Raw genomic sequence first — 15,896 nt, 5'->3', positions numbered from 1 at the left:
TCTCCCAAAACACCCAAAGGAACAACTTCACATTTCTGAAAGTGAAAGATGTATGACCAGACACTCGCTCCTTCCAGGTACCAGAGGGCCAGGAGGGCAAGAGAACTATTACAGAGATACTCATGCAGACAGGTTATATATTGTTTGATGACTCTTCATTCACATGACATGGAATATCCTGTTTGAGTACATTAGTTACACTGAAAAACACAAAATTGGATTTATGAAAGAGAGCATCCGTGCAGTGCAGCAGTCTGGTCCATCCAACTCTGTGTAGTGATTCTACTTTAAAGTGTAGAGATTGCATTTAGCCAAACAAAAATGATACAGTTTTTGGATGGATTTGCCATATATACATATATATATATATGTATACATACATATACATATTTTTTTAATTAAGCCAAATATGAAAGCTGATACGACGCAAAGGAGGAAGAACTTGATTAGCTTCAGAAGATCAAACGCTCATCAACATACCAAACAACATAAGCTGGAAAGTGGAATTTGTGCAGAGGGTTAAGAGCAGAATGACAGGAACAGGGCAAAAAAGGGAAACTCTTCTTAACCCTGAGATGTTTGCACATGGAGTGAGATGCAAGGTGGGGCTGGGACACATGGAAATAAGCTCACCAGTGTGCTTGAGAAATGATCTAGCCTGAGACAGCCAGACCATCTCCACCGATTATGGTAAGCTTTTAGATTTATTTTTATATATGAAAATTCAAAAAGAAAAGCCTTTTCCTTGGTTGATGCCTCCTGGAAGCTGAAGTGGCCTCGTCTTCAGCAAACTTCTGTCATGTCCAAGCAGGGGTCAAGAGCAGCAGGTGCTAGAAAAGCGTTGCAGTCTTCATAGCTCCAGCCCAAACTCTGCTAGGATCATGTGAAATGACCCTTCACAGCAAGTCATGCCACCCATCATCTCTCATCCAGCAGGGCTGAAAATTGCAGCTGTAAGCACTGCTGCCTCCCAGGGTGGCAGTTCTGCAAACAAGCAGGAATTCATAGGGCTCACGTAGACCAATCATGCAAATCCAATCTGTCCTTCAAGCTAGAAGCACATAGCACGCCAAGGGGGTTTGAAGTCTACAATATCAGAAGAGGAATGTCAGCAAGAATGTCATGCAGGAGGCACATTGTCCTTACAGCTTCCTGCTCCCAGAGGAGGCCACTAACTCGTGTGCTGTAGATTTGCGTAATAAAGCTAAGGAGGTCAGAGGGAGCCATTTGCCTGTAACTGATAATCACACTGGCAAGTTCTGTAAGCTCATTTGTTCCATTGTCCTTTCAAAGAATGATGGCTATTTGTAAGGGTTGCAGAAACCCATGCTTTTAGCAAGCAATGGACAAATTCCATACAAACAGCTCTGCCTTCAGACACGTGCTCTTCTAAAACACTTTGCCAAATGTCTCCTGGTGATGTGGGAAGTAACTACACCAATGCTGGAGAAGACAGGTGCTTTCACGCATGTCACAAAGCCTTCCAGGATGTAAGTTCTTCTGGGAAAACATCCAAAAGCATTCAAATGTTAGCTGAGAATGACTTACACACTCAAACAGAAAATAGGGCCAAAGGCCTCGTTATTCAATATAATGAAGCCCAACGGGGAAATGAATAATGGCACCTCAGAGAAGGCATGTGACTGTTCTTCCCCTCCATGCTAAGCCACGGTCTAACCTTTGGTACAGTAACCTTTGGTAACCCATGGTACAGTTATCAGTTACAAAGTAGGTAATGCTTTTTGCCTGGAAGAATGTGGCTGTTCCACCAACATGGGCTAGATCAAAGCCCCTCTGTGTGACAGTCACATACAGTTTACTCCTTCAAAGCACATCTGTGGACAGTGTTAATCACCCAGGTCCCTAACAAAATGAAAAACTTCCTTTCCCTTCTTACTGCTGGAAAGTACAATATGGGGAATCATAGGGCCATGTATTTTTCACTTAACGACATGATAAGAAGAGACAGAATAATCTTCAAACATACACTGGTAAGCTGATACCTGCTCCAGTAGATTGTGGAAATCTAAGGAGTTTATCTTCAGCCTTTGGGGACTGCAGAGCCTCTCCAGTTGAGAGAAAAGATCTTAGAAAGATCTTCTCTGTGGATGTCATATGAAGTAGGAATCTGTGCCAAACCTGCCTATCTCACATGCCATAACTCCTCTTTCCATTCATCACATGCACTCCTAACCAGCAGTTTATCCTCCCCACCAGCTATACCCAGTTTCCAGCTTCCAAATACCAGCATTCTATTTACTTTATAGCACAACGAAATTTAATCTCCCTCATGCCCTTATTCCATCCTACTGTGCTTTAAGTTAATCACTTTAAGGCAAGGAAGGACCATGGCCTAAAATCAAGCAACAGAAAGAGGGTTCAGGATCAGAGAAGAGAGAATTGCCTTTACCAAAAGGTCCACCTGATGGGAGGGCCACCCAAACTTGGTCCCAGCCCCAAGCTGCCTCTCTTTTTCATCTCACTTTCCAACTGTGGTGTCTCAGCCTTTCCACTGTGTTCTGTGTTGCCTCCCCTGGTGCAACCTCACTTTCTAATCTTGCCTTGACAGGAACACCAAGCTTCCAGCAAGGTCCTACTGGTGAGTCAACAGCCACTTGTCTGCTTGTAGGGTGTATGAAGCAGTGCAAATTGATCCATTGTTTGCTTCAACCACACTGTGGTGAGAACTGATGAGAACAATGAACTCTTCAAAGAACTTCTCCCTGTTATCAGCCTCTGATCTTCATTCCAGGAGTCAGTGCTATAATGCATCAAGCTAAATGAGTGCAAGCTCCCCTGGGCAGGGACCTTATCTCACTTGGTATCTAAAGCACAGTGCAAGGTTATGGCAATTGAGCAATTAAGTAAAGGTTACATTGCCCGGAAAGTGTTAGCACTGGCCTTTGGGAACACTTCTCTGGTATCAAGATCAAAAAAAGAAAGCAAACTCTTATACAGCCTGCAGCCCACATGCCTCTTCTTGGCACTCCGTTGCTGGGACCTTCCCACCTGGCAGATCCCACTATGAACAGCACAGAAAGAGAAACCACCAGCCTTGGACACCTACCAATATAGGAATTAGTAACAGTCACTTTCTGAAGGCAGGAAGCGTGCTGGAGAAATGCTGAAAACTGTTTGCCGTTTGTTGCTGCTATATGTTCCATTTGCTATCATAAATGTTTCCTGAGGTGAAGGCAGAGAATAAACACACAGGCAGTAACATTTTACCACTATGTTCTATTTAACTATGTTGTCTGCACCAGTTAAAATATCAGAACCTCTCAGCAAACTGAACTGTAGAACAATAACTCCAAAAAAAAAACCAGCAACACAATCCCATCCTCATCTTGCCATCTAGGAAACCTGATATACATAGTAAAAATGATTTCTTCTTTTGGGACAGGTCGTGCAATCAGGGCAAGTAAAGGTGCTACTTTCATCTCACTTTATTCCAGTATCAGTATCCTTCCAGGCTGCAAGCTCACACTGCTGGCTCATGTCCAGCTTCTCATCCACCAGGACTCCCAAGACCTTCTCTCAAGGAGATCCTCCCCATAAAAACCTGGGATTGACCTGGCCCAAGTGCAACACCTTGGACTTGGCCTTATCGAACCTCATTAGGTTCACATGGGCCCACTTCTCCTGCCTGTCCAGTCCAGAAGGCAACCCTGGGACAACCAGGTCGAGGCTGTCAAAGAACATTGCTTTTGGGTGCAGCTCATCACAGTGCCTCACTCTTTACCTCAACAGCTTGAGCTGACGTCCACAACTCACCTTTCCTCCCAGGTTTTCCCTGGGAGGACTCATAGGCACTGTGCCCTCCCTTGCTCCTTTCTACCATTCATGGTACCTTGATGCTATGTTAGGCTCAGGTTTTGGAATAAAGTTCAGGAGGAAATTGGTGAAAACAACGCAGGAAATACCATGATGGCCTATCCTGAGACGAGGCAATCCCACTTTAGCATCTGCAAGTCTGTAATGAAAGCTTGCATTATTCTGAGCTCTAATGCTGCTCAGAGAAGGTAGGTGTTAGTGTTCTCATAGCCTCAGGCTCTTTCTTTTATATAATTTTTGTCCTATTGGTATGGGCAAGGTTTGAATAAACCATGTTCCTGCCTGAATATGTGCATTCCAAGCCCAGTTCTTGCTGCTCAGAGCATGGAGCTTTGAAAGGTGAAAGAAACACATTGGTCTGAGAGATGAAATGTTCTCCATCTCAATATGTGAACATGTAGAAGTCAACAAACACATTAACAGTGAGATGCTATTTCTTCTTCCATCCATGATGTTCTGTTCATATTCAGATACAAGCTGTTTTTCCTACAGCAATTGCCTGTTAGGTGAGAAGTATCCTAGTACACACCTGACTTTCTGTAGCTGACATTAAGCAGAGGTGACAGGGGCTCACCAGCAGCCCATAGCTGCTCATCAATTCACTGCCACAGCTTTGGCAGTGGAACAGCCCAAGACGTAGCAGTGACGATATGGCAAGCAGGAGAATTTCTCAGGTCAGGAACATTTGTAATAGGCTAAGCAAACACCACAGTCAAGTGAGTGAACCTGCAAGACTTTCAAATTGGATCAGTGGAAGCTTGACGTAGTGATGACTATGTTCTACTTGTTCACTTGGTGCCAAGAAGCAGGATCAGTGTCACCTACAGGAGCAGCTCCTGGCTTGATGCCCTTCATCCTCCCTCCTCTTGCACTTTCCTTGCACTCTAGGTACTTTGCTGTTGGTTTGAGGACCAAAGGGATGCATGGCAGAGCCCATAGCAGCTCCAAGAAGCTCAGCATGACTCACCTTTTACGTGTCCCTGCCAATAGAAACTAGAAGGAAGGAAAATTCCTCTGGTTCCCCAATCTCACCTCCTAGCTACTTCATAGGCCCAATCCCTTCAGGGAACGGTGCCAGATCTGACAAATCATAAGAATGTGTGCAGATGGACACACTTGAAGGATTAGGGGCAGGTCTCGTAGATGCTGCTGGAGTAATCAAAGTAGAAAACACTGGAACTGGAATTAAGACTCAAAGGGAGGGAGGAGGGGAAGAAATGGCACCAGTTTGGTCCTTGAGTGATGTGAGGACTATCCACAGTCTCTGGGACCAAATGCATATTGTATGTTAGGAAGAACTTCTCAGAAAGAGTGGCAGAGGCTGCCCAGAGATGTGGTGGAGTCTCCATCCCTGGGGATGTTCAAGAACTGTGGAGATGTGGCACCTGGAGACGTGGATAATGGGCATAGTAGGGATGGGTTGGGGTTGGACTTGGGGACCTTGGAGTCTTTTCCAACCTAATGATTTGATGATTCTACGAATATGGAAGGCACACTGTTTTTGATGCTAGACCAGAAGCAACATTCTTAGATACTACTTAAGCACAGAATTGGAAGAAAAAATCATAGATAACAGATTTTGAATCATACAGCACTAACAGAAGAAGACTAGAATCATTTCTTATCCCCAACCTCAACCATACCTTGAAAATCAAGATGGCTTTGTGTGTACCATGGCATTTAAACAAGCTACATGAGCAAAATACTGCTCTGAAAGATGGATTTGTAAGCAGAATCATTCACAGTGAATTTTCCTAAAACTTGGTAAACAACCCCACTGATACCACATGAGGAGAAAATTGAGTCAAGCTCCCTTGCTCCCCATGAATCTGCTCTAACAAGCGTTTTACAGGAGTGAAGAGCAAGAAAATGACGTCCATTTTACTTTGCTGCGATCCAGTGCCTACCAGAAAGTCGAAATCACAGCCTGAAAGGAAAAACTACTGTTTGCAGAACAGTTTTTGTAACAAAGATCCTTCCCCTGTTTACCTGTTCACCAAATCAGAATCACAGAATCAAAAGGGTTGGAAGAGACCTCAAGAGACCATCGAGTCCAACCCTCTGCTAAAGCAGGTGCCCTAGAATAGGGTGCACAGGTCAGCATCCAGATTGGTCTTGAATATCTCCATAGAAGGAGACTCCACAACCTATCTGGCCTGCCAATGCTCTGAAACCCTTATCACAAATAAGTTTTCTGTGTGTTATTGTGGAAATTCCTCTGTTCAAGTTTTAAGCCATTGCTCCTTGTCCTGTTGCTACACACCAGCAAGAAGTGCCTCGCCTCAACCATTTGTCTCCCATCTCTCTTTAGATATTTATAAACAGCTATAAACACAACCATTGGCTTAGTGGAAATAAGAGGATGGATAGTAGAGATGCTTTCTTGCTTGCACACATTGCACTGTCAGAGTTTTCAATAAACAAAGACTATGTGCATGGCAGAACTCAATGAAATTTGTCTGCTGAAAAGAGTGACAGAGAAGATGAAGGTATTCCTGCTGTCTATTTTTAAAAACAAAGGTGCAGCAAGCCACTTAACCTAGGCAAGATGCAATTCTAACAGCGTGCGGGGTGTCCAAGAATGCATTGATTTACCAGATACTTGACCAGGAGATACTAGAGCATAACATCGAGGAGGAAAAGGAGTCAGCTGCATCTACTCCTTACACTGAAAAACACGTTTTGAGCACGGACTTCCCTTTAATCTTTTGCATCAGTCCACTGATATCCTCTGTGCCAAGGGCTGAGAGACAGCACCAAAAAGCTCACCTCACAGAAAGATAAAATCAAATAGCACATGAAGAAAAATGCAGAAGGCAGAAAAGGCGCTGAACTTTTGATGTCGGGGTGCAGGTTCCTCATTTAGTGTTTCTGTCCTCGGGTTCCTCTGCAGGGCAGCGAGAGACCCACACTGCAGACAGTTACAGTGAGGTACTCAAAGCCTCCTTCCAACAACTCTGGGAAAACAGAAAACCCTTCTCTTTTGAAGGCATCTGGAGAGCAACTAATGGAGTTTACAAGCAGGAGGAGCAGCTTTAAACCTGAAGAGGGGAGAATTGGGTGAGACGTTAGGAAGAAATATTTACCCAGAGGAGAAGGGTCTGGAACAGTGAACTTGCCCCATCTCTGGTGGCATCCAAGTCCAGCTGGGCATTCTGGTTGAGTGGGGGGCAACCAGACCATGGCATGGATCAGAGCTCAATTCCCTTTAAGGTCCCCTCCAACCTTAACCATTCTATGATTCTGTGCTAATTTTGACACATTGCCACATCTCCGCGTCCCAGATCTGGAAGTATTTGCACAAAGATTTAAGATGGGAACGGGGAGGGTGTAAAGCAGTGTAAGAGTTCGGGTGCTTAGTACCGAAGGGAAGGAAGCGCAGTCCCTGGGAGCCCAGCAGCATCCTCTTCGCTGGGCTCCGGGAGCCCTCCAGCGGCCGTGCACCCACTGCTGCCTGCTGCAGGAGCAGCCCAGCCGGTGCTGCGCTGGGAGATGAGGGAAGAAAGGCCCTGCAGTGGCCCAGCTGCCGAGATAAGGGCAGTCAGACATCACCCCTTCCTACGTGGGAACGGAGGGCACCAAATCGCGGGTTAAGACCTGTTGGGGAGTATGTGCTGCTGGGTTAAACTCAGCATCGCAGGGTCACTATTTGGGAGGGGAGAGTGACTGGGACTTCAGAAGTGCTGGTATAGCATCCTTACTTGTTCCAATAGGTTTTCCATAACTCCCTTCTCCTGCTCCCTCTCAGGCTGACACTATTGGGCATGGTGGATTTTTGGTCTGTCCTATGAAGGATATCCTTCTAATCCTGCTCCACAAGTTCTGTTTCAGCAACAGCATCCTGGTTTAGAATGATTGGGTTGGAAGAGATCTTAAAGCCCACCCAGCCCTACCCTGCCATGGGCTGGGTGCCTCCCAGTAGACGACAATGCCCAGGGCCCCATCCATGCCCCAGTTCCCTCAGCCTTCCTAGCAGAGGTTCTCCAGCTCCCTGAGCATCTTCGTGGTCTCCTCCAGACCCACTCCAACATCCTCCCTGTGCTGGGGGCTCATCAAAGTCACAGAAAGATGGACAGAGCAGGGTACCTCAACCAGCCAGACCACACAGCCCGACCTCTGTGCCTGCTCAGGGGGATTTACACCTAGGGATGGTGACAAACAGCATGTGCAAGTGGTAAAGCCCCACTGGCTTGCAGGCCCCACTGCCTCAAACAAAGCGCAGGTGGGTCGTGCTTGCTATTTTCTGGGGCAGATTGCAAGAATTTCCTCCAGACCAGTGAGCACCTGAAAGCCCCAAACATCCCTTCTATCCCACACCCCTCATGGAGTGGGTGCTTGCAGCCCCATCTTTAAGACTCTTTCCTTCAGCTGGAAAATGGCAACACGCTGATTGCCTCTGTTGTATTTTTCACATGACTGACCACAAAACTATTAATATAACCAGAGCCGGTTCAGCTGGACAACTCATTCCCTCCAAGGAGAGGAAAACCACAGCTTCTTCCATCTCTGGAAAAACCTTTTGTGATGACAAGATCAGCAGCGCAGATGTAGCAGAGACAGTTCTGGTTTGCTGATACACCCCAGTGGAGAACCTCAACCAGCATGAGAGAGTACAGTTTGTTTCTTCTGTTCGTCCTTTCCATCTTCAAGAAGGGTGAGTTCTGAGCTTGCTACAGTTCCGTCTGATCAGGGCTTTTTTTTTTTTTTCTTTTTCCTTTTTCCTCTGCTTTTATAACTCGTGCAGGAGGTTCATCTTTCTCATCACTCAGAAGCCCTGTTTCATACTGCTTCATGTTCCTCAGAGTTGATATGAAATTCATACAGTTTGCTCCACTGTGCACTTTAGCCCATGGTTAACTTCAAGTGTATACTTAAGTTCTATTAAAGTCAACAGGATTTGGTTACATATACTGTCAGACTGTTTGATAGAGAAAGTTTAATGACTGTGGTGGGCTCCAGCTCTTGATCTGGTTATCAAGAACTCAAATCCTTTCCACTGACAACTAGTAGATATAATTAGAGTTCTTTGTTTTTACCAGTGGGGCATTGTACTTAGAGCCCATGAGCTTCCTGGAGTGCCTATGGCCATATAGCCTTGTACAGTAAATAATCCAGGCTGCAAAAGGTAATCACATCATTACAGTGAGTGACAAAAGGCACCACGACTCCAGACCTCAGTAATTAAAATATTGGCTTGGCACAAATTCCGGCTAAATAACTTAATGGAGGAGAACCAGTCCTACATCAGCCTTTATTCACTGTGCAACACAAAAGAACATTAATTCTGCCTGCACAGCCACTGGGATATTTGTCAAATATTATGGACAGCAGACATAAACACAAGCACCAATCCTAACTTAGCCTTTACTTGATCAACCTGACAGATGAATGCCCACAGATCACAGCAAAGTCAGCAATCTGTTTACACGAGGCAAATTATTTGCATTTTTCTCCAATTATTCTCAACTGTGGAGGATAAACCTCCTGACTTAACAAAGCCACCAAGTAAGTTATGTAAGACAGGAATGTAGCCACAGACATTCCTGAAACCACTCTCTGGTGCTGCAGCTGTTGCAAACAGAAATGCAGTTGATGGATATAGGTATCTATACAGCAAGAGCTGCCTACGAGTGCTATTTGTTGGTATTATTGGTTACTGGAGAAGGGAAATGGATGAGACGCTGAGTTTTCCTGATATATTTCAAAGCTGGAGAACATTCATTCAGGTAAAGACTCTTTTCATCACCAGATAGAACTGATAGAAACTGGGTCTGGTGGCAATGGCTTGTATTTACTGTGATCATTTACCACGACAAGGATTTACAGTGGTCAAATTCCAACTGTTTGTGACATCCTGGCTGGAAAACCCAGAACTTCTCCTCCTGTGAGGCCAGGACAAGGCCTGTCCGGGAAGATGCAGGCAGCTGGAGTCCACGTGTTGTCAACCTGCTCTATTAACATGGAGCTGCTTGCTGTGCATCCTCCTGTGTGCACGCACTCAAACACAGAGCGGTTGCATTTAATTGGATTAGTGCTTGAAGCCACCAGATCTCTGAGTACGTTATATATATGTAAGTACACACACATATATTAGGAAGTGTGTGTCTGCAAGCACACAAACGTCTTCAAACTGCAAACACTCACACAGCCTCACAGTGGACATCTACAGGTCAGCTATTGCTGACATGGCAAGGCCTGCTTAAAAATTAAATTGCTTTCAACATGAGCAAGGCAGCCCCCTCAGCTCTGTTGCAGGCTGGTACCAAACCCAGCCCCACTAAGTGGGCTGAGTAACCACCTGCAAGTCCCCTGCACAGGGGGAGGAACAAAGGGCATCCATTTTCTGACGAATGAGAGAGAGGGTACAAGAAGGATGATCAATTTCCTTCTTCAATACCCTATGTAAATCAGTCCTGATTATCTGTTGTTGCTTCTAGGCGTGCAGTGCAATAGCTGGTCCATTCACGTCCCATCTGACGTCACTGGTGAACTCGGAAAGATGGTTATTCTGCCCTGTACCTTCACACACCCTTACAAAACCTTTGACCGTACCCTCACTGCCATTTGGAGGATCAAGGAGCCGTACAATGGCACTGTAGTGTTCAAGTGCACCAGCCAGAGTGCCAGCGAGCTCTGCAAGACCGCCGTCAGCTACAAAAACAAATACAAACTCTTTGGCAACCCCCGGCACAAAGACCTTTCCATCAGGATCGACAACCTGACCTGGAGTGACAGTGAGAGGTACTTCTGCCGTGTGGAGTTCTCTGGGGACATCCACGACAAGTACGAAAGCAGGAATGGGATAAAGCTGCATTTGATTGGTAAGACAGCATCAAGTGCCCAGGGAGGCAAAGTCATCCCAGAGGGAAACTGGAGAGCCGTGAGACGTGGAAAGTGATGAGGTGGTAACAGAAGGTTATCTGAGATGTTTGCTCTTCCAAAACGTTGTCTTTTCCAGGTCTAGTCAGCCCTGAGGAGGACTTGTAACATATTGGCAGGGAATACTCACTGCAGGCTTCCAGTCTGAAGTGATGTGCACACTGCAAGGAAGGGAACAGGAGCTAAACACTGCAGGAAGTAAAGAAACAGCTAGGTTGTGGCTGCCCAGGTGAGAGCCTGGCGAGTCTTGCATATTGTCCCTGCGGCATGGGATCAGTGCAGACTGCAGATAGGAAAACTGAGTTCTGCAGCTCCTGGAGTGAGGCTACAGATGGGCTCTTCATCAGGATTTAAGCTGGAGAATGCAGCTGCTGAGCAGGTGTTAGGAGATGTAAGCACAAGCAGGCCTGGATGGCACCAGCATCTCAGCATGGTCACACTTAGCTCAGTGCATATGATTCTGTCCCTCTGGAGAGATCCATGCAGCCTTGTGATGAGAAATCACACTGAACAGGCATTGCACAGCATCCTTGTGGCAGCACAAGATAAAAAGCCCTTCTTAAGGGTGGACATCTGCATGGCAACGACATCTGAATCCTGAGTGATAGAATCACAGAACCATTAAGGCCGGAAAAGACCTCCAAGATCACCTCACCCAACCATCCACCTACCACTAATGCTGCCCACTAAACCACGTCCCTAAGTACCACATTTATAAACATTCCCAGAGCATTTCAAGATGCAGGGACTCTGTCCAATGGGCAGCCCATTCCAATGCCTGTCCACTCTTTGAAGTTTTTCCTAATATTCTGCCTGGCACAAACTGGGGAAATTATCTCTTGTCCTACCACCGTTGTATGATTGAAGAGGCCAACTCCCACCTTTCCGTAATCTCTTTTCAGGGAGCTACAGAGAGTGATCAGGTCTCCCCTGGGCATCTTCTTCTCCAGACTGAACTATCTCAGTTCTCTCAGCCATTCCTTACAAGACTTGTGTTCCACATCTTCCACAGCTTCACTGGGCAGGAAGGGCATTGCCCCCCTCTGTTCTGCCCTGGTGTGGCCCATCTGGAGCACTGTGTCCAGATTTGGGGCCCCCAGTACAAGAAGGATACAAAGCTGTTGGAGCAGGTCCACAGGAGGCCATGAAGATGCTCAGAGAGCTGGAGCACCTCTCCTGCAAACACAGGATGAGGGAGCTGGGCTTGTTCAGCCTGGAGAAGGGGCAGAGAGCTAAGCAATTAGAGGTGGGTTTCCAGCACTCTGCCTCTGCCCTCCATCTCAGGGTTTCCGCCGTGCTGTGCAGAAGGAGAGTGCTTGGTCCCTCTCAGAGGGTGTCCTCACTGATCTAGCAAGTGCCAGGACACCCATGCGGCCTCAGGAGTGGGCTCATACTTAACCAGCAGTGCACAGACACTGTGTGTTGGATGCTTTTGTCTCTGAAGTGAAACCGCAGGCAGCCAGGCGAGGCCTGAGAAGGAGTTCATGTACTGCAGAGAAGTGCTGAGCAGTCAGGGCTCTGCCTCTGTGGAGCAGATCTGAAATATCCCACAGAGAGACCGGTCCGGCAGGGCAACAACAAGCTGTGCTGATGATGAGAGAAGCAGAGCGCAGGTGCTTGCATAGACCCAGTGTCCCCACTGCTCCCTGCTTTGGGAACTGATCCCTGCAGTACAAAGGGCAGGAATTAAATAATGCTTCCTAAAGCAGCTTGTACACCAAAACACACAGATATACAACACAGCTGGTTCTCATAGCGAGGGCCTGGCACAGGCTGCACAGAGAGGTAGTGGTACCTCATTCCTGGTGACCCCAAGGTTGGGCTGGATGGGCTCTGAGCACTGCTGGAGCTGTGGGTGCCCCCGTGCACTGCAGGGAGTGGGACCTGATGGCCTTTAAAGGTCTCTTCCAATTCAAACCATTCTGTGATCTATGATATGGATTGGTCTTCTTTCATTACAACGACCCACGCTGTCTTGCCCGACAAATGAAAGAAATCAACTCTGAGCACCTGCTTGTCCCACGTGAGGACGCTCATTTTGTTTCTCTCAGTCTTCACAGTGCCACTGAGAACTAAGTGTATGAAATAGTTCACAGATCCAGAAGAAAACCACAAGATTTTTCACGTCTGCCCTGCTTATTTAGAGAGCGAGTTCGAAGGCTGCAAATTCAACAGTGCCTCTGAATTTTGAGCATCCCTTAGATGGATGTTGCCACCATTCAGAGAGGTCTCTGACAAGCCTGAGACACTAAGGAAAGGGCTCACATGAGCAGATCCTTCCTTGAGTGTTCTGGAAGGGCTGGGGTCCAAGGAAAAAAAATAAGGAAGAGGAAGTTTGACGCCAATCTTGTTACACTGTGCATCAAACCTATCATTGAAACCTAATGTATTTCCTGTAATTTCCACAGCTTCCCCCAGGATCATTAACATCACTGTCAGTTCCAATGGGGATCACACCTTCAAAGCCCGCTGCACCGCCGAGGGTGAACCAGCACCTGCCCTCACATGGACCAGTCCCCACTCCAGCAACCTCACCTCGGTCACCAACACGAACCACCGCGTCACCAAGGAGCTCCAGTACCTGACACACGACGGCAAATACACCTGTACGGCTGTCAACAGCCACGGAAGAGCAGAGGGGACAGTCTACTTCTATAAATTCAAGGCATCCAACAGCTCCTTTTTCCTGATCCTGATTTTTGTGCCGCTGGGAATTAAGGTCCTTGTTTTGCTGGTGATACTGGGCATGACCCTGTTCCCCAGAGGTACGTTTCTCTATTTCCAACATCAGACTGGTAACATGATGTGATGCAGCAGATAAAATCAGACAAGGGAGAGGGAAGTCTGTTATTATCTTCATTTCCACCCTAGGAAAATGACATGCATAATGGAATATTAAGAACAAATAAGAGGGACCTCCTGGCTGGCTGGTCACAGTCTGCAGGTGCCAAGTGTCATTCAGGATGGGATCTTTAAACAGAGCAAGCAGGAGTTTCCCTGTGCCCAGTGAAAAAGGTTAATAAATCAACAGGTGTGTAATTAGGGAACCTGCTGCCTACACAATCAGATTTTTATTGAACAGACTAATTACTACTTCTTCCCCAGCCCATGGGCAGGATTTACTTCCACTGCACACCTCACAGCAGCTAGATCTCCTGGAGTCAGCATCCTTCTTGCTCCCCAGAGCAACTCCATCTGCATGCTTTCCAGTCAGCAGTGTAATCCCATTTTACACCTGTTCAAGCCAGTATCCCTGCTGTGCACAGGGCTCTGTGACTCAGGCCACAAAGTTGATTCCTATCCTGGCAACAGTGAACCATTCACCAGAGTATCAGTTATCCTCTAGTGTATGTTGCCTATGGCTGTCAATCAGTCCTGACTCCTCAGATCATCTTGCTAACTGGTATATCTGCTCTCATTTAACAGGCCCTTCCACTGCTCCATCCATCCTGGCCCGGTAAGAGTACTCCACCTTCTACTCATGTTGTCCAGCAGGAGGGTAGAGATGACAAGGAGAGGAGTACAATTTGTCCTCTGTCTTGGCTACAACTTCTGGCCTCATAGCAGGCTCCTGGGATGAGGACAGGGTTGGGCTGATAGTCAAGCAAGCTGGTGTAAAGAACCAAATCTTGGGGGGCAACTGAGAATAGACCTCAAGGACAAGGAACCTGGAGAGACACGGATGCAGCAGAAGCAGGGGATGACCAGAAATGTTAGGATATCACATTAAACTAGCATAAGAATTCCAGTTTCTGATGAGGCAGGAGAGCCTTCATAGAATTGTAGAATCATAGCATGGCCTAGGTTGAAAAGAGCCACAATGATCATCATTTCAACCCCCCCTGCTATGATCAGGGCTGCCAATCACCAGACCAGGCTGCCCAGAGTCTATGCCAGAGCTGATGTGTTCTGCCAAGAGTGGAAGAAGGTATGGAGAACCAAATAGTCCATGTCAGAGCCAGCTGAGATGTGGCAGAGTCCAAACCTAGAATCTGAACCATCCTCCCACAGCACCACCAGCATCTCCCAGTACCCAAAGCAAGGAGACTCCTGACATCTGTAGGGGCCAAACTGGTGACAGATGGGTAAAAATGTAAGACAACCCTTAGGTTAAACAGACAGAAACTGTACATGAGGCCAGTATATCCTTGGATTTGCTCCCTTCCAGCCCTAGTTATCTGTGATACGTTTCCCTCACCTTACCTTAGAAATGCATTCATCTCAGCAGGATGTGCGCAGCGTCAGGCTGCAGCCCAAGAGGCAATAGGGAATTTAATCCCAGAGTTAAATTTGTAATAATTATCAGCAGAAGCATGGCGTTGCTGATTTAGTATCTACACTATACTGCACGGCCAACTGCATTTGTAAACACACAGATGAAAGCTTCCCTTTTTCCACCACCAGGCCGCAGCCACAGGACTCCACCTACGAGAACTTTGACCGCAGGTGCGACGGCAGCCACAGCCTGCCAACAGAACAACCTGCAGCAAGATGCAGCTGAAGACCTGGGCTGTCCCACTCGTACCCACTTGCATGGTCTGAACCCCTGTCTGCTCTATGCAAAGCTGGATCATCTGAGGGTGCCTCTTCCCACTGAACATAAGACTGTTGTTGACTGATGAACGGGTCAAGCGAGCCTTGTAGGCGCATGTTTTCCATCTCTGCTGAGACTTAAAATTAACACAAGACTTTAAAGCAAAGACAGATTGCAAAAGAAAAAAGAGAGAAAGTGAAGAGTGGTGGAGCTGGAAAAGCAGAAAATCTATGTGAGATGCCAGTTCTAATCAACCTGCATGTTTCTAACCTGTGTCACAAAGTTCTGTAGCAGACACATTCACGAGTTGTAGTTGGTCCCATCTTGTGTTGCAGTTTTTCCTGATGAGAAATGGCTTCTCGATGTGGGTATATTCGGATAAAACACCACAGTGTATCTGTCTCATATTAAAGAAGTTACAGAAAGAGACATTTTGATGGGAACTGGAAATCAAGGCACCCATGTTGTCCTGTCCATCAACCTCTTTTACCCAGGCAGGGAAGACAAACAAAGAAAACAACTTTCACTTCATTAAAAAAGAAAAAATTACTTCTAAAGTTTCCATCCCTGTGCTACATGAAAATATCTTGACCACCTCTTAGTGACTTCACACTAAGCATCACAGAATACCAACCAACACCCCCAGGTC

General features: G+C 46.6%; 1 protein-coding gene across 1 annotated transcript; it reads left to right on the top strand.

Moving 5' to 3' along the window:
- The first annotated feature begins 8,436 nt into the window (after positions 1-8,436).
- On the top strand, positions 8,437-15,287 carry SIGLEC15 (sialic acid binding Ig like lectin 15). The gene is made up of 5 exons (XM_048931810.1): positions 8,437-8,488; positions 10,272-10,655; positions 13,122-13,478; positions 14,140-14,170; positions 15,118-15,287. The coding sequence occupies exons 1-5, from the start codon at positions 8,437-8,439 to the stop codon at positions 15,212-15,214; spliced, it is 921 nt and encodes a 306-aa protein (XP_048787767.1). The 3' UTR covers positions 15,215-15,287.
- Positions 15,288-15,896: the final 609 nt, after the last annotated feature.

The sequence above is a fragment of the Lagopus muta genome, chromosome Z (assembly GCF_023343835.1).
Source record: "Lagopus muta isolate bLagMut1 chromosome Z, bLagMut1 primary, whole genome shotgun sequence".
Classification (NCBI taxonomy): Eukaryota; Metazoa; Chordata; class Aves; order Galliformes; family Phasianidae; genus Lagopus; species Lagopus muta.
The sequence above is the reverse complement of the archived record's forward strand: the minus strand, read 5'-3'. Positions and strand labels throughout refer to the sequence as shown.